Source organism: Erythrolamprus reginae, chromosome 9, assembly GCF_031021105.1.
Source record: "Erythrolamprus reginae isolate rEryReg1 chromosome 9, rEryReg1.hap1, whole genome shotgun sequence".
In the NCBI taxonomy this organism is placed as follows: Eukaryota; Metazoa; Chordata; class Lepidosauria; order Squamata; family Dipsadidae; genus Erythrolamprus; species Erythrolamprus reginae.
In genome coordinates this window covers 1,561,817-1,587,689 of record NC_091958.1, presented here as the reverse complement: position 1 = coordinate 1,587,689, position 25,873 = coordinate 1,561,817, and the positions used below count along the sequence as shown (strand labels likewise).

General features: G+C 42.9%; 1 protein-coding gene across 2 annotated transcripts in view; it reads left to right on the top strand.

The window, feature by feature from the left end:
• BANP (BTG3 associated nuclear protein) overlaps nucleotides 1-25,474 on the top strand; it is a 124,277-nt gene extending 98,803 nt beyond the window's left edge. For both annotated transcript variants that reach the window (XM_070761832.1, XM_070761831.1), the window contains exons 12-13: nucleotides 19,480-19,623; nucleotides 24,688-25,474. In XM_070761832.1, coding sequence (XP_070617933.1) covers nucleotides 19,480-19,623; nucleotides 24,688-24,759 — 216 coding nt within the window. In that variant the 3' untranslated portion in view covers nucleotides 24,760-25,474. The remainder of the gene's footprint in view (nucleotides 1-19,479; nucleotides 19,624-24,687) is intronic.
• Nucleotides 25,475-25,873: the final 399 nt, after the last annotated feature.

Sequence of the window (25,873 nt, the reverse complement as noted above, 5' to 3'; positions counted from 1 at the left end):
GGGAGGGAGGAAGGAAGGAAGGAAGGAAGGAAGGGAGTCTACGGAGAGGGGCGGCATACAAATCTAATTAATAATAATAATAATAATAATAATAATAAAAGGAAGGAAGGAAGGAAGGAAATGAAAGGGAGGGAGGGAGGAAGGAAGCCCAGGAAAGGAAGGGGAAGGGGAGAAGGAAGGAAGGAAGGAAAGAAGGAAGGAAGGAAGGGAAGGGAAGGAGGAAGGAAGGAAGGTACAATCTTAGGGATTACACACAAACATCATTTTATTTATAAGGAAAAACTTTCTCCCTGAGTTTGAAAAAAAAATCTCCCTTTCCCTTTTCCAAACACTTCTCATAACAAACCCAACAACATGACCAGGCCCCTCTCCTGCGTGCTGCTTTTGACCGCAAGCCTTGAAGGTATGATGATCTAGTTTACATATGAAATCAATCAGCATTACTGCATGGGGAAAGGGAGGCTGGGTTCTTCTCTGGCCAGCCATTTCTGAAATTTATGAGTATGTTTTGGGATGCACGCATTCCCTTTCGAGCCAGCACGCGGGAGTTGCCAGCACTTCACCAAAGGCACGGCTGCGTCCAGAACCTCCTATTGCGACAGTCAAGTTGCTTTGCAAAATGTCCTGGGGCCTGTTTGAGCAGACTCCTGACGCAGCCCTGAGTTCCAATGAAAGCAAGAGCACATTGACCGCTTTCCTTCTCAGGCTCACCTGAGTTCTGCTGACCCTCGGTGGCCAAGCCAGGCTTGCCCAAGTAGGTTTTCACAACTGCATCTCTTTCCGCTGTTAATACATTCCCTAAGAAGGTGAGGAATCGCCACCTACCTTTGGGAAATTAATGCACAGAAACTGCTGAATATTATCAACTGCTGGAGGAGGGGACACACCATCGATTGAGTTCCACACTTGGGATACTTTGAAGATGGGCTCCAGCGTAGAAGATTAAACCTTTGTTCCAGGGACAAACCCAGACTGGATCCTGCAACTTTGAATGCTTCTTTTTTTCCCCCTTCCCACGGCTGTTTATATCTCAGCTACGTCTCATCATAGTTTCGGTGGAATTTTTTGGACGGTTACACCCATCCGTTTAATCACACAAAATGTAGTGTGACCCTCAGCCCTAAGAGCCCTGTCGGCAACCTTTCCCCTGGTTTAATACAGGGATGGGCAACTCTGGCCCCTTGACAACCCCCCCCCCCCCCGTGGACTCCAACTCCCAGAATTCCTGAGCTGGCTGGAATTGAAGTCCATGGGTCATAAAGGGGTCAGAGTTGGTCACTCCAGGGCTTAATTTATTCATTTATTGGATTTGTATGCCGCCCCTCTCCGCAGACTCGGGGCGGCTAACAACAATGATAAAAAACAACATGTTACAATCCAATTTAATAAAACAACTAAAAACCCTTATTATAAAAAAAACCCCCAAACATACACACAAACATACCATGCATAACTTATAATGGCCTAGGGGGAAGGAATATCTTAACTCCCCCCATGCCTGGCGACAAAGGTGGGTCTTGAGTAATTTGCGAAAGACAAGGAGGGTGGGGGGCCGTTCTAATCTCTGGGGGGAGTTGATTCCAGAGGGGCCAGGGCCGCCACAGAGAAGGCTCTTCCCCTGGGGCCCGCCAAACGATATTGTTTGGTCGACGGGACCCGGAGAAGGCCAACTCTGTGGGACCTTATCGGCCACTGGGATTCGTGCGGGTAGAAGGTGGTTCCGGATGTATTCTGGCCCAATGCCATGTAGGGCTTTAAAGGTCATGACCAACACTTTGAATTGTGACCGGAAATCGATCGGCAGCCAGTGCAGGATACGGAGTGTTGCAGAAACGTGGGCGAATCTAGGAAGCCCCACGATGGCTCTCGCAGCTGCATTCTGCACGATCTGAAGTTTCCGAACACTTTTCAAAGGTAGCCCCATGTAGAGAGCGTTGCAGTAATCGAACCTCGAGGTGATGGGGGCATGAGCGACTGTGAGCAATGACTCCCTGTCCAAATAGAGCCGCCTAAGCGTATGAAAGTTTTACATTTCATTTCAAGCCATGAATGAATGAATGAATGAATGAATGAATGAATGAATGAATGAATGAATGAATGAATGAATGAATGAATAAGAGTTATTCTGGTTTAGCATGAAACCAGACTTAGGAAGTGAAGCTCTAAATGGAACTTCCTACCTTGGACATGCCCATCAAGTTTGGAATCTCTATTGCAGCCCATTTAAAAGAAATTACAGTCCCCCCCCCCCCCATAGCTGTCCGTTTTCTCCAAAATCTTAAATGCAATTTTCTCAGTTTCTCTTAAAAGTTAATTTCCTGTCAAGCATTTGTTTCATTTCCTTCTTTTTAGAAAATGAGGAATCTCTGCAAAAGAACCTCTCCTCCTTCCTCCCTTCCTTCCGTCCTTCCTCCCTTTGGCAAAATTAGCAGTCGCAGGATCCAAACAAAAATGTTTAATTTTTCCCTATAGGATTCTGAATGCAATCAATTATATTAAGTGAGATAAAAACAAGCAAGCCAAAACAAACAAACAAACATACTGTTACAACAGCTGCCCGCAGGCTTGTTAACAGCAGAGACTCTTAATTCTCTAATCACCTACGGAAATTGCTCTACCGGACTCAACTGAAATGAAATCCAATTATTTATTTCAGCATTTCTATGCAGCCTTTCAAAGCAAAATCACTTTCTAGCAACAAAAATATCAATTTTATACCAATGTAAAATTTCCAGCAATTCAACGTAAAAGAACCATTTACTGTTGTCCAGCTTGGTAATTCTGAGAAAACAGTTTTAAATGATTTTACATGATTTCAGATGAATAACACCAAATTAAAATCCAGCCCAGTCTCTATAATCATCCACCTAAAATACAATAATCTATATTTTGTGGTCCATTGCTGAATGTCTTCATTCTCACGTCCATATGAATGTGGATATGTGTGTGTGTGAATGCATACATGTATATATATATGTATGTGTGTTTGGCTTTTAAGATTGATTGTGTGTGTGAGTGTGTGTTTGTGTTTATGCATGCATGTAGGTATGTAGGTTTTTGCGTATTCAGGTCTGTTCCTGTGTAAGTTTTCATTTATTTATTTATTTATTAGATTTGTAGGACTCAGAGTGGCTCACAGCAAGAACAATACAAACCCAACATTTAAAACAATTTAAAAGATTGATAGAATCTTGGCAATGTTTCAACGAGATCCCACTCGTCATCTTCAGGCTGATGCTTTCGGCTTCGTGCTAGGCTGAACAAAGTTTGTGTGTGTGTACATGTGTGGATTTAATGATATATTTGTGGTACATTCACATTCCTAATTCCAGATCTTGAAATAAAACTGCCTGGGATTATTTTGCTATGCAAAATACAGAGAAACTCATCTGGAATAGCCCCCTTTTTAGCCAACTATTTGTGTCTGGTTTTGTCATCCTCCACTGCATCCCGTCTGTATTGTTTTCCATAACATTTTATACACATTTTGATCAACTAGTCAAGGGCGAGGGTCCTATTTTTCCATGTTGAAACCTTAACTTGAAAAGCATTTCAAACTCATGCAACTTGGCTCTGCTATCAAAGGCATTCTTTGTAGAGAAAGCATTTAATGAGCGTGGAGCAGGCTCTTGTGAGAACCCATTAAATGTCACTAGGAGCAAAGCATTGTTATTATCTGCAGAGAGAGAGAGAGAGAGAGAGTATACGACTGGGAATTAACACTTGAGCAAATTTGGAACTCGGGGCAGAAATATTAGAGGTCCTCAAAGGTTCATTCTATAATGAGTTTCTTGTAGGCATCTGCTACAGCTAGGTTTTTCCATGGCAAGGCACACACTTCTGTGCAGGAATGGTAACACATCTTCTAGTTCAGAGGTCTCCAACGTTGGCAACTTTAAGACTTGTGGACTTCAATTCCCACTCTTTGCTGGCTGAGGAATTCTGGGAGTTGAAGTCCACAAGTCTTAAAGTTGCCATGGTTGGAGAACCCTGCTCTACTTCTTCATGGAAGAAAATAGGCACTCTAATTCTACATTGTGCCTGTTGTATCATACCTGTGGTTTAAGTACTGTTGCTTCTACCAAAGATGTTTGAAAGGCAGACAGTTTGCGTTGCGTGTAATGTATATCTTCCATGTTGTACATTAAAAAAAAAATCATTCAAAGTTTGGAAAGGATTAAATACTCAACTACAGAAGGTCTTTCACTCCTGACTCATTCTTCTGACTGTTTTTAGCCAACCGATGGACCAAAGTCATCCTACCGTCTTCTGACCTACTTTGGCTCTGTTTATGTTCTCTGGACATTTAGGCAGACATATATGGAGGCCACATTTATTTTGGCCATGTCACACTGGGAAATTCACTGGAGAAAGCAATTCTATTAGGAAGTGTTAGCAGTAAAAGGAAACCAGGCCACCAAAGAACATGCTGGCTAGACACCGTTAAAGCTGACATCAACTAGAGCATAGAACAACTTGAAGAAGCAGTGCAAGATTGGAAGATGTGGAGAGAACTGGCCAACAGAACCGCCAAGAGTCGGACATGACTGAATGAAGAATGCCGTCATATGAGATATGAGGATCCTCCCAACCAACTTACCCAGGTTGAAGAAGCTCCTTGGAGAAGCAGTGAAAATGTTTCAAACCAACAGGAAAAGAAGTCCATGACTCCACTTCCAGACCACTCTGCCTGGATGACCGGCAATCTTCATTGACCTGGGCAGACCACATCTATGATAATGTTTCCTTCAGGTTACGTCCAAAGAAGACATTGCAATACATGTTGGAGCGAATAGGGGAAAGAAATGGGGTCATTCTTTGTCAGGTGGACCAGGTATGTACTTGAGTGATTTTTGCAGCCTTATTTGAAAAGAAACCATCACAAAAACAATATATATGATAGAAAAAAATGTTCTCTTTCTAATGAAATAAAGATGAAGATGATTGAAGGTGAGAAAACAGAGAGCTTCAATCGTCTTCATTAGAAAGAGCAAGTTTTTTCTATCTCTGTTTTCTCACCTTCAATCATCTTCATTTTCATTTCATAAGAAAGAGCACAGTTTTTCCTATCACACATGTTGCTTTTGTGATGGTTTCTTTTCAAATAAGGCTTCAATTTCACCTGGTCCACTTGACAAAGAATGGCCCAACTCTGAATCCATGCTGTACGTTGAAAGCAGATGCTGGAACGGAAGCAGATGAAAAGCAGTGTTAAAATAATCACAGTTGCCCAGAAGGTCCCACGTGTCACATATTCATCAACGTGCGAGAGGCCTTAGTAATAAAACCATGAACTACAAAGTAGGGTTTCACGCATGGTGCATTTCCTCAGGAGCCATGCACTCAAATTAGTAGCACGTATCATTTGGAGGCCCTTTTATGAAGTGTTGTGCTTGTTCCTGCCACTCTATGAGGGGGAACATGATTACGCCTTCCAGATGTTGGAGACAGCAGTCACCAGACACCAGACAGCCTTTCGTGCAGACATACCAAGCAGGGAACGTGAACTGTTTCAACAAGGGAGCAAGCAGACAAGATCGCTCCTCTTCCCGAAAAGCAGAAGCCTTTGGAAGTGGCATCTTTTCTGGTCCGCATGAAGAGCGTAAGAACTTCCCTTTCACACGTTCTGGTGGGAGAAGCGACTCCTGAGGATGGGCTCCAGGATAAGTCCCAAAACTCAGAAGACCAACATTATTCTGGTTTGGGTGACCGACCCAGATTGGATCCTGCAACGATATCCTGGGGCATATAATAATAATAATAATAATAATAATAATAATAATAATAATAATAATAATAATAATAATAGACAGTTGAAGAAGAGAAGCATGCATTAGCTGACTATGTGAAGGGGAGCAAAGAGTCAGCGTTGATGGAGGTCAACAATAGGAAGCTTCTCAAGGTGAAGCAAACTAAGGACCAGTACAGAAAAACTGTAACTCAAGGTCGTATGGACAGTTGGTGGAACAAAGCATTGCATGGCCAGTTCTTGGAGAAGATTGAAGGCAAAGTGGATAAAGAAAAGACCTGGTCATGGCTTACAAGTGGAACACTCAAAAAGGAGACAGAAGGACTAATACTGGCGGCACAAGAACAGGCCATTAGAACAAATGCTGTCAAAGCCAGAATTGAAAAATCAACAGATCCAAAGTGCAGACTCTGTAAAGAAACAGATGAAACAATTGATCACATACTCAGCTGCTGCAAAAAGATCACACAGACTGACTACAAGCATAGACATGATGCTGTGGCACAGATGATCCACTGGAACTTGTGCCGGAACTACCATTTACCAGTGGCAAAGAACTGGTGGGATCATAAGCTCGAAAAAGTGGTTGAAAATGAGCAAGCAAAACTACTGTGGGATTTCCGACTTCAGACTGACCGAATTCTGAAGCATAACACACCAGACATTGTGATCGTGGAGAAAAAGAAAGTATGGATCATCGACATCACAATCCCAGGGGACAGCAGAATTGAGGAGAAGCAGCTAGAGAAATTAGTGAAATACGAAGATCTAAAAATCGAGCTGCAACGACTCTGGCATAAGCCCGTGAAAGTGGTCCCAGTGGTACTTGGCACGCTGGGCGCAGTACCAAAGGATCTCAGTGGACATTTGAAAACCATCGGAATTGACAAAATCTCCATCTGTCAATTGCAAAAGGCCGCTTTACTGGGATCGGCAAACATAATTCGCCGCTACATCACGCAGTCCTAGGTGCTTGGGAGGCGCCCGACTGGTGATGAAATACGAAATCCAGCATAGTCATCTCGTTTGCTGTGTTGTACTGACATAATAATAATAATAATAATAATAATAATAATAATAATAATAATAATAGTAATAGTAATAGTAATAGTAGTAATAGTAATAGTAATAACAACAACAACAACAACAACAATTTATTAGACTTGTATGCCGCCCCTCTCCGGAGACTCAGGGCAGCTCACAACAATAACGCAATATAAGTACAAATCTAATAATTAAAACTATTATCTTAAAAAAGCAAGCAATAATACACAATCACCACTCAATATTACAATCATAACCACACATAACATTTAGATTTGTCTTCATTCTTAACATCAGCTATTTAAAAAAAGATGTGTATCCTTAAACTTCAGACCCATGAATGAATAGCGTTTAATTCTCATCGAGCTATAACGGCTTTAAAAGAACATAATATTTTCTGACACGTATGGGAAGCTGAGGCCAGCAGAAGATGACTTATTTCCAGTTAATGAGATCCTTAGCAATTCTCAATTTCAGTTTGGAAATGCTTTCTTTGGTGTTGCATTTAATCCCATCTTTCATTCTCTGTTAAACTACTGAAGTTTGCAGATGATACAACAGTGATTGGTCTCATTTGAGACAACCATGAAACCGCATACAGACGGGAGGTTGAACAACTAGCCTTATGGTACGACAGAAACATCTGGAACTGAACACACTCAAAACTGTGGAAATGGTGGTAGAGTTTAGGAGAAACCCTCCCATTCTACCACCTCTTACAATACTAGACAACACAGTGTCAACAGTAGAGACCTTCAAATTTCTAGGTTCTATCATATCTCAAGATCTAAATTGGACATCTAACATCAAAAATAATATCAAAAAAGCACCACAAAGAATGTTCTTTCTGCGCCAGCTCAGGAAGCTCAAACTGCCCAAGGAGCTGCTGATCCAGTTCTACAGAGGAATCATTGAGTCTGTCCTCTTCACCTCTATCACTATCTGGTTCGGTTCTGCAACCCAACAAGACCAACACAGACTTCAGAGGAGAATCAGAACTGCAGAAAAAACAATGGCTGCCAACCTGCCTTCCATTGAGGACCTGGATACTGAACGAGTCAAAAAGAGGGCGGGGAAAATATTGACTGACCCTTCGCATCCTGGACATAAACTATTTCAACTCCTACCCTCAAAACATCACTATAGAGCCCTGCACACCAAGACCACTAGACACAAGAACAGTTTTTTCCCGAACGCCATCATTCTACTAAACAAATAATTCCCTCAACGCTAAGGCTGCATTACTATTAGTATTAGTCTTCTCTTCATTCCTATCACCCATCTCCTCACACTTATGACTGTATGACTGTAACTTGTTGTTTGTATCCTTACCATTTATATTAATATTGATTGTTCCTTGATTGCTTATTTGACCCCTATGACAATCATTAAGTGTTGCCCCTCCTGATTCTTGACCAATGTATATTTTCTTTTATGTCCACTGAGAACATCTGCACCAAAGACAAATTCCTTGGGTGTCCAATCACACTTGGCCAATAAAGAATTCTATTCTATGTCCACTGAGAGCATCTGCATCAAAGACAAATTCCTTGGGTGCCCAATCACACTTGGCCAATAAAGAATTATATTCTATTCTATTCTATCTAAATCTAATTTTCAGTGACCGCATCTATGGAATTTCTCAGTCATCCAAGTCATGGTTGTCCCAAAGGAGATTTTTCAAAAGCCAACTGGACTTTGTTTTTCCTTGAAGATTCTTCGCTTTTCATTCGTTCTTCTTTAGTTCCCACCATTCAGTCCGAACTGAAGAAGTGTCTTGTATGAGAGAAAAAAACCATCTTTGAGCAAAAACAAAATAAAGGTCCAGTTGCCTTTTGAAAAAGCACCTTTGGGACTAACACTTTTTTTTTAATTTTGGCTGTCCTTTGCTAACACATTTTCTAGATTCCATTTCTGATTTTTATGGGTGATGCGGCCCAGGTTTATTTTCATTGATAGAGTCTCTTCCTGAGAAAAGATGAGCCTAGTTTATGAAGCCTTAGTGCTGAGAAGGGTTGCTCAAATCTAAACAGACACGATTTGGGGTTATGGTTGTATAGATTTCCCAGGAGGGCATTCAGCGGAGTTATAGAACTGGCAGTCTACCGGGGACACCAGATGTGTGCTCTAGATGAAAAGTTTTAGGTCCAGAACTTCAACATAAACGCAGATTTACAGGCCATAGCTTTTTGCTTCCCATAAAGAAACTGGGCAGCGTTCAAGAAACCATTTTTTTTAAAGCAAGTTCATTTGCTGGTAGAGAATGTTAACATTGAAGCAGGACACTGCAAGGATAAGCAGAGGAAAGTGGACTTTGGCTGGCCCGTCCCTTCAGCTTGGTAGCAAAATATATTGCTGTATAGAGGAGACATCTGAAGGTCAACCACAGGGCAGGAATAGCTGACAGACACGGTCATTTGATCACTGCAAAACGCCTATAGTAAAACGAGATGGAACTTCACACCACGAGCATACTTGGGGTGGTGCAGAGGAGCCTTCAACCCTAGTGGGTCTCCTGCAGCTGTAGAATAATACAAGCCAGAGTGGCTTGTTTACTCTACAGCTGGCTTGTTCTCCACAAAGACAGTTTGGGGTCTGTCTGAGGACAATGGAGACTTGGCTAAGATCACGTGAAGTATTAATGCAACTTTACAATGCCTTGGTAAGGCCACACTTGGGATACTTCATCCAGTTTTGGTCGCCACGATGTAAAAAAGATGTTGAGACTCTAGAAGGAGTGCAGAGAAGAGCAGTAAAGAGGATTAGGGGACAGGAGGCTAAAACATACGAAGAACGGTTGGATATGAAAAGAAGGACCAAGGGGATACATGATAGCAGTGTTCCAATATCCGAGAGGCTGCCCAAAAGAAAAGGGAGTCAGGCTATTCTCCAAAGCACCTCAGGGTAGGACAAGAAGCAATGGGTGGAAACTAAACAGGGAGAGAAGCAACTTAGAACTAAGGAGAAAATTCTGGACTGTTAGAACAATTGATCAGTGGATCCTCCAGAAGCTGTAGGGTGCTCCATCAGTGGAGGTTTTCAACAAGAGATTGGATTACTATTTGTCTGAAGTGGTGTAGCGTTTCCTGCCTAAACAGGGGGTTGGACTAGAAGACCTTCAAGGTCCCTGCCAATTCATTCTATGTTCTATTCCAGAGGTAGGCAAAGTTGGCTCTACTATGACTTGTGGTCTTCAACTCCCAGAATTCCTGACCCAATCATGCTAGCTCAGGAATTCTGGGAATTGAAGTCCACATACCATAGAAGAGCTAACTTTGCCTATGCCTATTCCATTCCATTCCATTCATCATTAAACCCCTTGAGAAGTAGGAAGCTGAGATGAGGACAAGCAGGTAAAAGGACTAATGAAAAGAATTTAGGTCTCTAACACTGTATCAGTTATATTTTAGTGTGCTGAAGGAACTATTGGAGGTGGCTAACTATGGATCCACTCTTGGTCATTTCTTTGAGAACTTTTGAAGGACTGGCAAGAACTCCCAACTTAGAAAATGGTGGCCTTTGTTGACAGTGAAAGTGCACATCTGCATTTTGTCTCAAACTGTCACGGTCTTTATCCCAAGTAGCAAAAGGACTCTTCAAGGTTAGAGTCACCATCCCTGTAAAGTTCTGAGCCTGGAAAGTTAAAGTCTCTTATCATCTCTGCTTTTGTTCCGCCTAATTAAAAGGGACATCAAGACCTTCTGAGAAGGAAGGTCTAAGTTTATTTATTTATTTATTTTTATTTATTCATTTGTCCAATACACAAATACATAGGAAGAAAAATAGACATGTAGTAATATATATAAGGGTAAAAGTGAACTTAGTGTAGAAGAACTTGGTTTAATAAGTCGCTCTTTGCTCAATTTTCATCATTGCAAGGAGGATATATGTGTGGACAGAGAGAGAGAGCTTTAAAATGTTTGGTAATTAAAGACAAATTCAAGAAACATGGGTGGATTCGGGAAAAGCCATAACTTGTTGGGTTCATGGTTTTTCTAACGGCTCGTTTTCAGCCAAATCTATCTTGTAGAATGTGATGGCCCTTTGATTCTACATTGTGGCTGGTCAGTCAAGCTGGCTTGCTTCTTGAGCTCTGAATTGGAGTGAGGATGAGGATGAAGCACAAGGATTAATGCCATCCCATCTGCGTTTATCATGAAAATGGAAGGAAATTAGGCCTGTCCACTAATCTGTTGTTGTTGCCGCTTTAACACAAGATCTGCAATGGTAAATCAGTCCTTTTCTCCATTCATACTACCACTCAGTTCCAAGTTTTCCAGCTTGGGGTTACAACAATGTTTTGTTACCTTAGCAACAAAAATCCCATTTTGCTTGCAATTCTTTTTTGGAAAAACTCCTGCTGTGAGTTATATCATAAATTAAAACATTTGTAAAGTTTACTTAGTTTTACTATTTGTTTCTGTTCCCCCCCCCACGCCCCCCGTGATGGGATTTGGCAAAGAAGGGATGTTTTTAATATAAACTCAGGGACTACAAAATAAGACATTTTACCCAAGCGATTCTAGTGGCCCTTTGAAGATCAACACAACTCCGGATTGTAAAAATTTTTACTGGATTCTAAGTGGATTCAACGAATGACAGGTGCTTTTCTTTCTTTGTGGTAGACCCAGCAGGAAAAAATAAACACAATGTGGATGTTTTCCAAAGGGAAAAAAAGGAAAAAATAAATAAATGTGGAACTAGCTGAACCATGTTCCCTTTTGACCATGGAGAGCAAGAAGTGACATGACACAAGTCTATCAAAATAAACAGGAAAGAGAAACGGAGAGATGGTTTTCTCTCTTCTCTTAATACTAACTAGAACCTGGGTCCTCCTAAAAATAGATAGATAGATAGATAACAAGTAGGTAAGTAGGCAGGCAGATTAAGATAGATAGATAGATAGATAGATAGATAGATAGATAGATAGATAGATAGATAGATAGATAGATAGATAGATAGATACTGTAGGTAGGTAGATAGATAGATAGATAGATAGATAGATAGATAGATAGATAGATAGATAGATAGATAGATAGATAACAAGTAGGTAGATAGGCAGGTAGATAAAGATAGACAGACAGACAGACAGACAGGATAGATGGATAGACAGATAGATTAGATAGATCAGATAGATGTCCAAGTGCCGCCTCTATGTTGGTTGAGGCAGGCAGGGTTCCCTTGGGTCCCGTTTGTTGGGGGTCCAGGGAAAGGGAGGGTCTTGCCTTCTCTTTCTGCTCAAGATCCCCATGGACAATTGGTGGACCACCGTGTGACACACAGAATGCTGGACTCGATGGGCTTTGGCCCAATTCAGTATGGCTCTTGTTGTGTTTTTATGTTCTTACAGATAAGAAAGATAGATAGGATAGATAAGATGGATGTATGGATAGATAGATGAGAGAGGAAAAGCGAGAGAGGTTGAGATTTAAATAGATCAGCCACTTGAAGTTCTTTTTCTGAAATTACTTTGGAGCGATGCACCGAACTTTTTAACCATGCTACGACTATCTAGAGGTGCCAAGCGTCCAGTGCTTCCACTAGGCTGGCAAGGATTCAACCCACAGATTTCCTGAATCTTAACTTGGGATTCTTATCCGCTACCTTTTGCAGGGTCGCAGCCGGGCTTTAACCCTGGCGTGGCGTCTCTCTACCTTGTGTTTTTTTAATTCCTTCAATGGGGAGAAGCCTGAGCTGGGTCCCGCCCTAGGAACTCCTGGCCCCAAGCCACAGAGACCTGGCTCCGAGCTGCCTCTCTTCTCTCTTCCCATCAAATGTGTAATAGGTTTCTGCTGATGAGGAGACGTTCCCTCCCGAACTCTGCACAGTCTTTGGCAGGCAGTCCCTCTCCTTGCACTCCGACGAAGTTAATTTAATCAAGGATTCCTCTCCAGAGGCCGATTAGCGAGACAACACGAAGGCCTGGCCCGTTATTTGCTTTTATTGGTTTAGGAGGCATTCACATATAAATATATACAAAGAGAATCGCCTCTCCTTGACCTTGCAACGTGATATCATCCTTCAGTCCTTTGGCTTCGTCGTGTCACAGATGTTTCCCACCCAACCTCTGGATTTGGACACTTAACTACCAGTTATTTCAGGGTAGCCCCTTCTGGGGAGCAGAGAGGAAGAAATTGGGTTGCAGTCATTTAATTTAAATTTGGGTGTTTTGTAGGTCCAGCACATGAATCTTACTAACGGCGAGAGGATCCATTTTTAAGGCTCCCTAATCCAACTGTCAATTTACGGTACTTCCCTGTTTCTTTTCTTATAGCTTCAAATGCCTTGCAATCATTATCTGGGTGAGAGGACAGCGTATTTTAGCAGCAGCCGATCGGGTTAACGGCCATTCCGCACTCAGAGCCAGTTTGAAAATAATATTCTGCCTCCTAGGATTTGCCCAGCCCTAATTATTTAAACACACCAATGCCCCGAATAGCAATAAATAAAAAGCCCGTTTCACGGTATCCTTGGAAGAATCTGCCCACTTCAAGGGAAGATGTTTTTTGCTTTTTAAAAAAGTCTTTCTGGAATGGAAAATATTTAATGTCAAGTGTAAGCCATACAGACAGTGGATTCCGGAAAAGTAGCCATGAGCAATAAATGGTAATGAAGCAAGAATGTGAGAATTTACTGAGCTTGGAAGCGATGCACCTTTTGGGGAGGGAGAAAGGGAAGAAAATTTACTATCTTTTAATGGTTTTCTCCCACTGCCGCTGTGATAGTGAAGTGCTAATTGGGAGATAGAAGTTGCCTGATGGAAGTTGTGAAAACAGGGCAAGGCCTGAGAGTTGAGAGAGAGCAACTATCAGTCTGGGTTGTTATTCCCAGTATCACTAATAACCCTTGTTGTGCGAGACTGCAAAATTGAAGAAACAGGTGTGTTGCCTCCCAACGACTAGAGCAGAGTGTGAAAAAGTGCATTTGCTCCATGACCCAAGCACCTTTGCTGTGGCTCTTAACACCAAGAGAACGAAAGACTGTGGGGTTCACCTCTCAGGCTGGCTGGGATAAATATTTGTGTGTTTGTTTGTTTAAGTGTCATCTCACACACTCTAGGGACTCTGGGAGGCTTACAATAGCATACAAAAAATCAAAAGCACTAAAATTAACCCCAGTTAAATCATCCGGGTGGGCATGCCTGAAACTGCTCTACTGCAGAGGCTCAAAATTGGCCTCCGTCTGCCCCAAATGGAGGAAAAACGGGGAAAGGGCTGAGAATTAAGGGCTAAGACGCCTTAAACACGATCTAAGTGTTGCCCACAAGATCATATGCTGCAACGTCCTGCCTGTCGGCGACTACTTCAGCTTCAACCACAACAACACAAGAGCACACAACAGATTTAAACTTAATATTAACCGCTCCAAACTTGACTGTAAAAAAATACGACCTCAGTAACCGAGTTGTCAAAGTGTGAAACTCATTACCGGACTCCATAGTGTCATCCCCGAACCCCCAACACTTTACCCTTAGACTATCCACGGTTGACCTCTCCAGATTCCTAAGAGGTCAGTAAGGGGCGAGTACAAGTGCACTAGAGTGCCTTCCATCCCCTGTCCTATTGCTCTCCTATATCTCCTATACCTTTCTTCTATTCCTATATCTCTTCTTCTATTCTTTCATTGATATGTTCTATTCCTATAACTTCTCTTCTATTCTTTCTTAGATATATTTTACTATGAGTATCTCCTCTATAACCTTCATCATGTATTTTACTATGTGTATATAGATATATACCCACTAAAACCCTTATTGTGTATTGGACTAAATAAATAAATCTCATTTTTCCTCTGTAAATGGACTGAAAGCAAAAGAAGGGGAAGGAATGGGTCATAGATATCTTTCACTCATTCGTCTTTTCTCCCCCTCAACATGCAAAATGGCAGGAATAATAATCAGCTGCTACATCTTGGCAGGTTCATCTACTCCTTCTCGCCCTTTTTTGATCCAACGGAAAAATTGATAGGAAATTCAGTAGCTGCCGTCCCACATTTGCAAAGCCTGAGCTCACTTATTTACTCTGCAAATGTGGCGCCTCGGAGATGACCGGCCAGCATCCAAGACCTGGAGTTTAATAGTAAAGTTTAAAAAGTCACACCTGCGGCAAGGTAGAAAATACCGTGGCCGAGGAATCCCGGGAGTTGATCATGAAGAGGGAAGCACAGGGGCTATGGGGAGAAGCTTCTTTGCAGAACCCAGAGTTTGCAAAGCTGGTTAAGTGATGGGTTTGGATCCTGTTGGTTGATTGATTAAAAAAAGGTGATGTTGAGCCAGCTGGAGAGAAAGCAACTATATACTGAATCGTGATCTGGACTGGACTGGCTCAAGCTTTGACTAAGAACGTTTAAAAATAATACACGATAGTACTACAGTGGAACCTCGACATACGAGCAGCTCTACTTACGAGCTACTCGAGATAAGAGCTGGGAGGGGAGCGACATTTTTGTTCGCCTCCCGAGCTCACATTCGGGATACGAGCGCCAAGGAGCTGTCTCCTGAAGCCGAACGCTAACTTCCACGTTCGGCTTCAGGAGACAGCTGCGAAGCGGCGCGCATGTTTTAAAAGGTTGCAGCCGGCCTAGGGGGCTCGGGGGGGTGCTGGCAAGCCCCCCCGGCCGGCTGCGACGTTTTAAAACACCCGTGCCGCTTCGCAGCTGTCTCCTGAAGCCGAACGCTAACTTCCACGTTCGGCGGCAGCGGTTTTTTTTTGTTGTTGCACGGATTAATTGACTTTACATTGTTTCCTATGGGAAACAATGTTTTGTCATATGAGCATTCCGACTTACGAGCCTCCTTCCGGAACCAATTAGTCTCGTAAGTCGGGGTTCTACTGTATATTGGCTTCTTTTCCAGATTCTTTTAATTTGAGGGGAAAGAACTTTGTTGTTTACCAATGAGTTTATCCAGTTTGAGAAAAACTCTATAGGCAAGATGATAGTTTTGAATGGAAGCTATTAAATAAATTAGATGTATTTTACGAATGCAGGTGAATATTAACTTCCTAGGATCCAATCCGTTGCGTGTAGCTTTTTAGATTGAATTTGCTCGCTGGCTGGATATTTTTACAGACTTTATTAAAAAAATGGCCCAACAGTTAGGGAGCATGGAAAGCCAAACCCGTCGTAGAGAAACTGCTTAGAGAGGGCTGTAGAAGCACCATGAAGTGGTATATAAGTCTAAATGCTATTGCTATTGGGCTGTTCCTAGCTATCTGTTAAATTAACCATTGAATCTACATGTAAAGCCTTCTCTGTGGTGGCTCCGACCCTCTGGAACCAGCTCCCCCCTGAGATTAGGATTGCCCCCGCCCTCCTTGCCTTTCAGAAACTCCTTAAAACCCACTTCTGCCGTCAGGGACGGTGGAATTGAAACATCTCCCCCTTGCCCATGTTGTTTTGGTGTTTGATTGATTGTGTGCTGTTTTTTATACATATTGGGATTGCTTTTATGAATTTTTTAACCTAAAACTGTAATTAGATCGGTAAATATTAGATTTGTCACTATGTACTGTTTTTTGCCATTGTTGTGAGCTGCCCCGAGTCTGCGGAGAGGGGCGGCATATAAATCCAATAAATCTAATCTAATCTAATCTAAAATTAAACATACAAGAAACACCCTATAAACACCATACACAGAACAGCCCAAATTACAGACAAGTTCCCTGAGGATGATGGGCTCTAGCATGAACCTGAAAGACAAAACCTCTGGTCCCGGTGGCCGAGACCCAGACTGGATTAAATTTAATTTGAAAACTTGCTCTCTGCTCCTGTAACCCCGCTTCAATCCCACGGTCCATCCATCTATCTTTCTCTACGACGGGTTTGCTTTTCATGCTCCCTAACTCTTGGACCTTTTTTTTTTAATCTGTAAAAGAAAATCCAACCTCCGCGCAAATTCATTTTATGGAGGGAAGGGCTGGTTGACAACTATAAGCCATTCTCAGCATTTTTCTTGTTATGTGGTGCTTACAAAGAACTCTGGAACGTGGTATTTCAACAAAATATTTAATCCTGAAAATACTTAACCCTGAAAGTCCCCAAAGACTTTGCATAAGGCCTTGGGCCACAAACCCTTCTCTAGGCATGGCCACTCAAAGGAAAAGCTGTGGCTATGGAAAAATGCCATTGATTGATTGATTGTGTGCAATCAAGACGGTGTTGATTTTTACTGACACCTAGATAACGTTTTTCCAGGCTGTTCATCCCTTTCTCCATCCTTCAATGGTGCACTCAGTTCTCGGAGTTGAAATACACAGGTCTTAAAGTTGCCAAGGTTGGACATCCCTGGTTTATAGAATATTTATTTATTTTATTTATTTATTCATTTGTCCAATACACAAATACATAGGAAGAAAAATAGACATGTAGTAATATAAATAAGGGTAGAAGTGAACTTAGAGGAGAGGATATATGAAAGAAAGAAAATATATATGATATATGAGATAAAGGAAAGACAATTGGATAGGGGACGAAAGGCACACCGGTGCACTTATGTATGCCCCTTACTGGCCTCTTAGGAACCTGGAGAGGTCAATCGTGGAGAGTCTAAGGGAGAAGTGTTGGGGGTTAGGGGTTGACACAATTGAGTCCGGCAATGAGTTCCACGCTTCGATAACTCGATTGTTGAAATCATATTTTTTACAGTCAAGTTTGGAGCGGTTCGTATTAAGTTTGAATCTGTTGCGTGCTCTTGTGTTGTTGCGGTTGAAGCTGAAGTAGTGGTACCTCTACCTAAGAACGCCTCTGCTTAAGAACTTTTCTGGATAAGAACCGGGTGTTCAAGATTTTTTTGCCTCTTCTTAAGAACCATTTTCTACTTAAGAACCCGAGCCCGGAAAAATTTCCCAGGAAATTTGAGAGCGGCACGAAGGCCCGGCCAGTTTCCTGCCATTCCCCCAGGGTTCCTCTCTCTGGCACAGTGTATGGGAGGCACATGCTCCTCCTCGCTGCCTCCTCCGTCCCACTTTTTTTTTTTAAGTCTTAAAGTTTGGGATTTTTTTGATTCCCCTCCCCTCCCCTTCTTCCTTCAGCACCGACTGTCCTCCTCCTCCTCCTCTTCTTCCTCTTCCTCCTCCCACCCAAATTCTGACCTTTTATTTCTTTCCTAATGGGTTTGTACGCATTATTTGCTTTAACATTGATTCCTATGGGAAAAATTGCTTCTACTTAAGAACGTTTCTACTTAAGAACCTGGTCACGGAACGAATGAAGTTCTTAAGTAGAGGGACCACTGTACCTTTCCTCTCCCTAGACAAGAGGTTGTGTAGCTAAGTGTCACAATTACACTTCTTCTTTCGCCAGCCTAAACACAAAAGAGAGTCTGTTCGTGTTCTTTTTCATTAAAAAAAAAAAGATCATAAAAGGAAATTGGATCTGCTTCTTCTACTTTAATAATCTTCCTGGCCTTTTGGAATTTAAATAAAAGTTGGACTGATACAATCAACACCTACCCACAGAGATACAGTCAGTGGAAAAAGCGTGAAGCTGGATTATTTTCTGCAGTGGCAGTCATTAGCCATTGTTTACTCAGATGTCTAAGAGAATTTGCTTAGTTCAGCTTGGACCAAACTTTAAAAACACTTGGGAAGGGAATAGATTTAGGTGAGAGATTTTGGGTAAAGACTTGTGCTGTTATAAGTGGCAGATGAGAAGGGAAAATGTATATCTTATATATCTTTTCTGCTGATTCCAAATTCCACTAACTTGGTTGCTAGTCTGGCTTTTGAAAATCCAAGGCATGTTTCTTTCTTAGAATTTTAAGGTGCGAAGACTTCAACTCCCAGAATTCCCTATTCAACAATCTGCTTTTTAAAATGTCCTAATGTATAATACTGTATAGTGCTGGCTTTAAGAACAATATATAATGTACAGTATATGTAATGTATAATACATGTATAATACTGGCTTTAAGAACAAAGCAACGAAGTGGGAAAATGCATTTCTTTTCTTTCCGAGGTGAATGTTATATCAAATAAACACATTGTGATTTCTTCGGTATTTTCAGGACAACCTTTCCCCCCCCTTTATTGAATATGTACATTAAAAACCCTACAATATACAACTAAGAGGGGAAAGAAAGAAGAAAGAAAGAAAAAAGAGAAAAGGAGAGAGAGAGAAAGACAGACGGACATATAAATAATTCACACTTGCACATGGAAATAGTATAAGGGCAGACTAGATGGACCACGAGGTCTTTTTCTCCCGTTAATCTTCTATGTTTCTAATACGATCATCTTTTGGTTAAGACCTAAATAGTTTTGTGTTACCGTTTGAAGATTAAAGCCTGGTGGTTTTTCCCCAGATAGGGTTAAATGTGTGTAAGTGTTTGGTTTTAAAGAAAGAAAGGAAACATCTATGCCAACTTTCTACTGGACTTTCATTAGTGTGTGACCTAGAATTAAAGTTCTTAAATTGGATGTATTCTGCCCCTTGTTTCTAGTTCTTTGTGTTGACGTCATTTTTCTTGTTATCTTCTTGATTTCTGATTCTTCATGTTGTTGTTTTTATTTATTTGTTTGTTTATTTTTAATTAGTTGCATGAATAACCGTCCTTACAATCTCGTTCACTTCAATAGTTTTACTGACGATTGTGCCGGATGTGGCATGACCAATGTTTCATGACTACGTCTTTGCAAGGATGCCAACTGATGATACATGCACTCTCTTTCTTCTACCTTGGCCTACAGGTGCTTCAAGGAGCCCAACTGATTGCAGTTGCTTCCTCTGATCCTTCAGCTGCTGGTGTCGATGGGTCCCCACTTCAAGGGAGCGACATCCAGGTCCAATACGTCCAGCTGGCCCCAGTGACAGACCACTCCGCTTCTAATCCAGTGCGTAGACCACCGGGAATGGGCAGAGGGACTCTCTGTTGTTCTTCTAAACACACCGACTCCTTTCGTTAAAACCAAGCACTTAAACATATACACTTCTTTACAGTGCTTTACAGCCCTATCTAAGCCCATTGCCCCCAACAATCTGGGTCCTTATTTTACCCACCTTGGAAGGATGGAAGGATGAATCAACCAAGAGCTGGTGAGGATCGAACTCCTAACAGTTGGCAGAGTTAGCCTGCAATACTGCATTCTAACCATCAGGAAGGAGAATGAGAAAGGGAATAAGAGAAGGGAGTGAGGAATGTTGTGAGCCGCCCCGAGTCTTCGGAGAGGGGCGGCATATAAATCTAATAAATAATAATAATAATAATAATAATAATAATAATAATAATAATAATAATAATAATAATAATAATAAACAGCACTTAGACTTACAAACTGCTTCAGGATGCTTTGCAGCCCCCCCTAAGCGGTTTACAGAGTCAGCCTCTTGCCCCCAAGAATCTGGTTCCTCATTTTAGTGACCTCGGAAGGATGAAAGGCTGAGTCAACCTTGAACCAGTCAGGATCGAACTCCTGGCAGTGGGCAGAGTTAACTTTCAAATGCTGCATTCTAACTAGTGCGGCACCATGGCTCAATGCAGTATACCTGTTTTCAAATGTTTCCATGAAGCTAGCTTGAGAAAGGCTATGTTTGAAGTCAGTCGGAAATACCAAACTGTAGATGAAACTATCCAAAAAAAATTATGAATTGTGCAACATTCAGTTAGGGAATGTGGAGGAAGTTCATGATTATGTAGCTTTCTTATTTCCTTCACAATCATCATCCATCCATTTGGGGTTTTCTACCTCTGGCATGTATGTGCCTACAGCGTTGTCAGCATTTAGACCTCCTGGTAGAGCTGAGAAATTAGTCCCAACTTTTATACGTTCCGTTTTCCAAGCTCTCCTGCCTGCTACATTAACCAGGTGGCCTTGCTCTGCGCTAGAGATGGAGGGAGGATTTAGGAGCAGGAGTGCCATGAGCCCCACCAAGCAGTTTCTGGCAGTTTCCTCTTGTCCACACCATGGAAACACATGCTTCCCTCCTTTCAATGCCCCCCACAAATATACATTTTCCCCTTTGACCCTCCCTTATTTTGCTCCATCCCATGGATCTGCGAAGGTTGCTCCGTATGAAATGATGTTGTGAATCGATCATGTTTTTAACCTGCCTCCTCCTCCTACATTCCCTTCGCATCCAATGGCTGGCTGGGAACTCTGCAACGATAGGAGATGGAGGAACCCGGACGCTGTCGTCTTGGGTGATCTTGGGCTGAGTGAACCTGGCCTCCGGGTGAAAAATTAAGATTTAATAGATTTGTATGCCGCCCCTCTCCGAAGACTCGGGGCGGCTCACAACAATACAATACACAGAGTACAAATCCAATATTAGATAAAAAACGAAATTTAAAACCCATAGATATTAAAAACAAATTGTTACTGCACAATTACACCATTCCCATTTATTACAGTCAGGGGAAAAGGTGGGTGGGGGGGAAGAGATAGTTATTCCCCCCATGCCTGGTGACATAAATAGGTCTTCAACATCTTGCAGAATTGTTTAGTCGACAGGACCCGGAGAAGGCCAACTCTGTGGGACCTGATTGGCCGCTGGGATTCGTGCGGCAGAAGGCGGTTCCGCAGGTATTCTGCTCCGATGCCATGTAGGGCTTTGTAAGTCATTACCAGCACTTTGAATTGTGCCCGGAAACTGATAGGCAACCAGTGCAGGCCGCGGAAAACCCTCTGGTTTTCTCTCTCCACACCTTTCCTCCCGTTGAACTCAATGGGGAGGCAGACTCCCCCCCTCTCCTTTTGGCTCTTCTCGCCTGCATTTAACGGAAGCTGCTGCTTTTGAGCCCAGCGATAAATCTTTACATCTGTTGGCAGCCAGGCTGGAATTGCTCCCTTTCAGACACTTTGCACTGTGTTAGCTTTTAATATTGTGGTTAACCACAGAGATTTATACCATGCTGCAGATCAGCCTAAAGGAATGCTGACCCTTGAAGGGCGTGGAGGATACGTGAAACGGCAGATTAGGAGAGAGGGAGGGGGAGAGAAAGAGGGAGGGACAGAGAGGGAGGGAGAGAGAGAGAGAGAAAGAGGGAGGGAGAGAGAGGGAGGGAGAGAGAGAGAGAGAGGGAGGGAGAGAGAGGGAGGGAGAGAGAGAGGGGGAGGGAGGGAAGGAGGGAGGAAAGGAGGGAGGGAGAAGCACGCTGGAGCTGACCGGGCGGATTGCTGAGTAGGGAAGATGCGTGAGAAAGTCTATCTAAGGATGGAGCGAGGGTGAAACTCCTAGGAGAAACATCACAACGGTCTTGTTTCTTCCTGTGCTTCGGTGTCCAGGTGTTGAACAGCTGGAAGCATCCAGTTATCCCTGCTCAGATCAGGTTCAGTGGCTGTGAGAACAGGGCTAGGCTTCTATACAAAGCGCTCTCTGTAGCTGCCACACCCCTCTGGGGTAGTCGGACCATGTTGCCCAGCTCAGAAGCTTCCATGTTCCTTTAGCGACTGTTACCGTGGCACTGAAATAGGAGACTTACGGGTGCAGAAGTTGGTGCTAAATTAACGGCTTGCAACACTATCTATAGAAGACCTGGTGTTTACTGGAACTTGGGGAGGGGTAAATCTCAGGAAGGAACAGATGCAGCTGCAAAGCTTCTTTCGAGGGGTTCAAGGCCATCCTGTGCCCACCCACCAAGGCGGAAGCCAAGAAAGGACTGGCCACGCTGGCACAATCTGAGTGGGCAACGTGACAGGTTTGCGGGTGGGTGGGACAAGAGATGTGAACTTCCAACTGAGTGGAAAACTCAGATCCAGGCTTCCCAGTGCAGGTGCCAGGATGGCTCTGGAAATAAACTGGAGCTTTGAGGAGCACTTTGACTCGGATTCTGATTTAGTTACCCGGAACCATGACACTTACAACCGGTCCTCACGCTTATGGCTGTCACACTCTCGCCACGGTTGCGGGATCCAAATTTAGGTGCTCGGCTTGTATTTCCAATGGCTGCTGCATCGTTTGGGGGGGGGGGGGGAGAGAGTCGTGCAATCACCATTTGTGACCTTCCAACAATCAAGAGAGGCCAGATTCACTTAAGGCCCCGTGACTCACTTAACAACAGCAGCGGTTCACTGTGTGGGAGAAGGAGTCATAAAATTGGGGCCGACTCCGGGAACCACCGCCTTGCTTAGCCATGGAAATTCAGACCCCGATTGCTGTTGTAAGTTGAGGACTCCTCTCTTGCTACAGTGCCCGGAAGGTGGGATCAGCTGGACGGGGCTGCTGGTGTGATTCTCCCAGCACAACAATGCCTAGCCTCTTGAGGAGCAGAGGTTGGACCCAGAGTAGGTCCTTAGTGTTGGGTATTTTGGTTACTATTAATATTATTAGTATTAGCAGAGTTCAGCTGGCTTAATTTGCAGCGCATTCAGCATGACAAGAATCCCATTAGTTAGCAATGAATAATCACTTCTTCATAAAGATGAAAAATACAATCTTTACTCACAATTCTGTTGATTCATGCAATTACAGATTTCAGGCAGATAAGCTTATATTCCAGTCCATATTAATAACTTCTGGATGGTCCCATGTGTGAGGATGGCTTTGGATTTCATTTCACACATGTGTCCTCAGCCAAGGACAATGGAGCACACGAGGTAGAAGGAGGTGGAAAGGAAGGGTCATCAGGGCCGAAAGAGGATTGAAAAAGGGGAGGGCCATCTACTCTGCAGAAGTTTATATAGTCTGTAGAGTACCTGCCTCTTTTTGGCCATCAAAAGGTGACACGCTGGTCAGTTAATTGTGACCTGACCATAGAGATGTGTTTACAAGACAGTGCAAGCATTTAGTAGAGTGGTGAAACCCGACACTTAGACGGCTGCCAGGTACCACACTTGGGAGGCAGTGGCAGCCCCCAGCGCCCTGGGCACAAAGGATGCCAGAGCCCACTTCAGCTGATGTTCATTTTGGTGCACCGGTTGCATTCTTTCCCTCCAGATTCTCTAATGCTCCCTGACATGTTAAATTACAGTAATAACCCTGGTGTGCCACCCAAGATTTGTTTTTCCTTCCTTCGGCTGAAATCGTTGTGAGAGGAAACGTTTTCTTCTGGAAGCCGGCCCTTCGGAAAGCCTCCCACATCTGGCTAAATGTGGGATAATTAACCCAGCCCTTGAGAAGGAGCTATTTATTTCAGTGATTCCTTCCTTCTGTTCTTTCTTTCTTTTCCTTCTTTTTTTCTTTCTTTCTTTCTTTCTTTTCCTTCCTCTTTCTTTCTTTTCTTTCCTCTTTCTTTTCCTTCCTCTTTCTTTCTTTCTTTTTTTTCATTCCTTCTTTCTTTCCTTCCTTCCTTTCTTCCTTCCTTCCTTTCTTTCTTTCATTCTTTCTTTCTTTTCCTTCTTCCTTCCTTTTCCTTCCTTCCTTCCTCTTTCTTTCTTTCTTTTCATTCCTTCTTTCTTTTTTCTTTCTTTCCTTCTTTCTTTTCCTTCTTCCTTCCTTTTCCTTCCTTCCTCTTTCTTTCTTTCTTTCTTTTCATTCCTTCCTTCTTTCCTTCCTTCCTTCTTTCTTTCTTTTCATTCCTTCCTTCCTTTCTTTTCCTTCTTTCCTTCCTCCCTCCCTCCCTCCTTCCTTCCTTGCTTCCTGTCTTGCTGTTAATTTGGATGGGATATTTATGGGGACAGTAAAACTCTCAACCTGCCGCAAGAGGAATCCCCCCCCCCGGCTTTGCCCGCCTGTTTTTTAATACAAAGAGGAACTTGTGTGTGTTTGTAGTTTGAACTGCTGAAGAAAAAATAAAGCCTTTAATGTTTTGAATATATGAACCTTGGGAAAGATTTGTGGATTTCAGCCGGGATCAGAACAGGTAGTGGAGAGAAGGACCATGGAGAGTTTAGTTGGGAGCCAGCACAGAAACGCTTTCTTCAATGGCAGTTAGAGTGCGGTGGCTTATTTCCACCCCTGGAGGTTCTCTGATGGTAAACCCTGGTGTGTGTGTGTGTTTCTCTCTCCCTCTTGTGCAGAACACAGACTCCCTTCACTCAGCCCTCCAGCCAGAAATGCAGATAGACCACGGAGCCATCCAGATTCAGTAGGACAGGGCGACACAGCCGGTCACAGAGCAAGTTCTCATCGTTTCTGCTCAGGCCGCAGGACCTTTCCGGGACCTTTGCTGTACATACGAGAGCCATCTGCCTCCTCTGACATGGTTTGTATATGGAAGCCCTGGCAGATCTGACGGCTTGGACCAAGTTGTGGCGTCGTGGCACTGCCATCCTTCCACTCCCTTCCTAGGATACGTGGTTTGGGAATCAGCCTCGCGGGAGGGAAGATCTAGCTAACTTCCATTAACCCAACTATTCCGAGTGATGTACTTGCACCATCGTTTCTTCGCCTCCCTGCAAATATGATGCCTGGATGTCTGCTCAGAGACAGGGTGGCCTTTCTCACATACCTTGCTACTCAGAAAGAATCAGGAGGGCAAATATATTTTGCTGTGGAAAGAAGTTTTTTTTTTAATTTGCTAACAGAGAGAGAGACAGAGAGATGTATTTAAAAAATATGAAAGTGGGATGGAGACAGGCCCAGGGTCATAAACGTTAGCTTCTTTTGCTGCTGGTTTCCCCATTTCAGTGTAATCGGTTTTGTTTTTTTAAAAAGGAGGAAAAAAATCATACAAAAAGCAGAAACTTTGCCTCTTTGGGGGAGGGATGGGTATTCTTCCAACTACTTTTTTAAAAGGGGAAAAACTACTACCCGCCACTGTAATTATGCATTTCTAAAGAAATAAATGTGTATTTATGAAGACCATTTTGAAAATTTCTCCCTTAGGTGTTACACATGCTTCCAGCTATGGCTGATGGTCCCTCACTCAATACACTCACAGCTCTGGTCAACAATCACAGTCACATTCACTTGTCTCACTTGTCTGTCTGTCTCTCTCTCACACACACAAACACACACACCTTGACTAGGCTGGCAGGCACTAGCCAAAGAGATGGAAGCCACCAAATCTGCCCCCAAAGATGACTCTCAGAGTTGGGGATGGGCTTTGGGACCTCTTTTATCCCTCTCAAATCCTGGCTTTATTGATTGACAAGACTGACAGTTGTTGGTGGGTCTTGAGTGGGAATTTCCTTTGTGTTGGCGTTCAACTTATTTTCTCTGGTTCAGGTGACGTCTTTGTCTGTGTTTCCTTGTTCCAGTTTG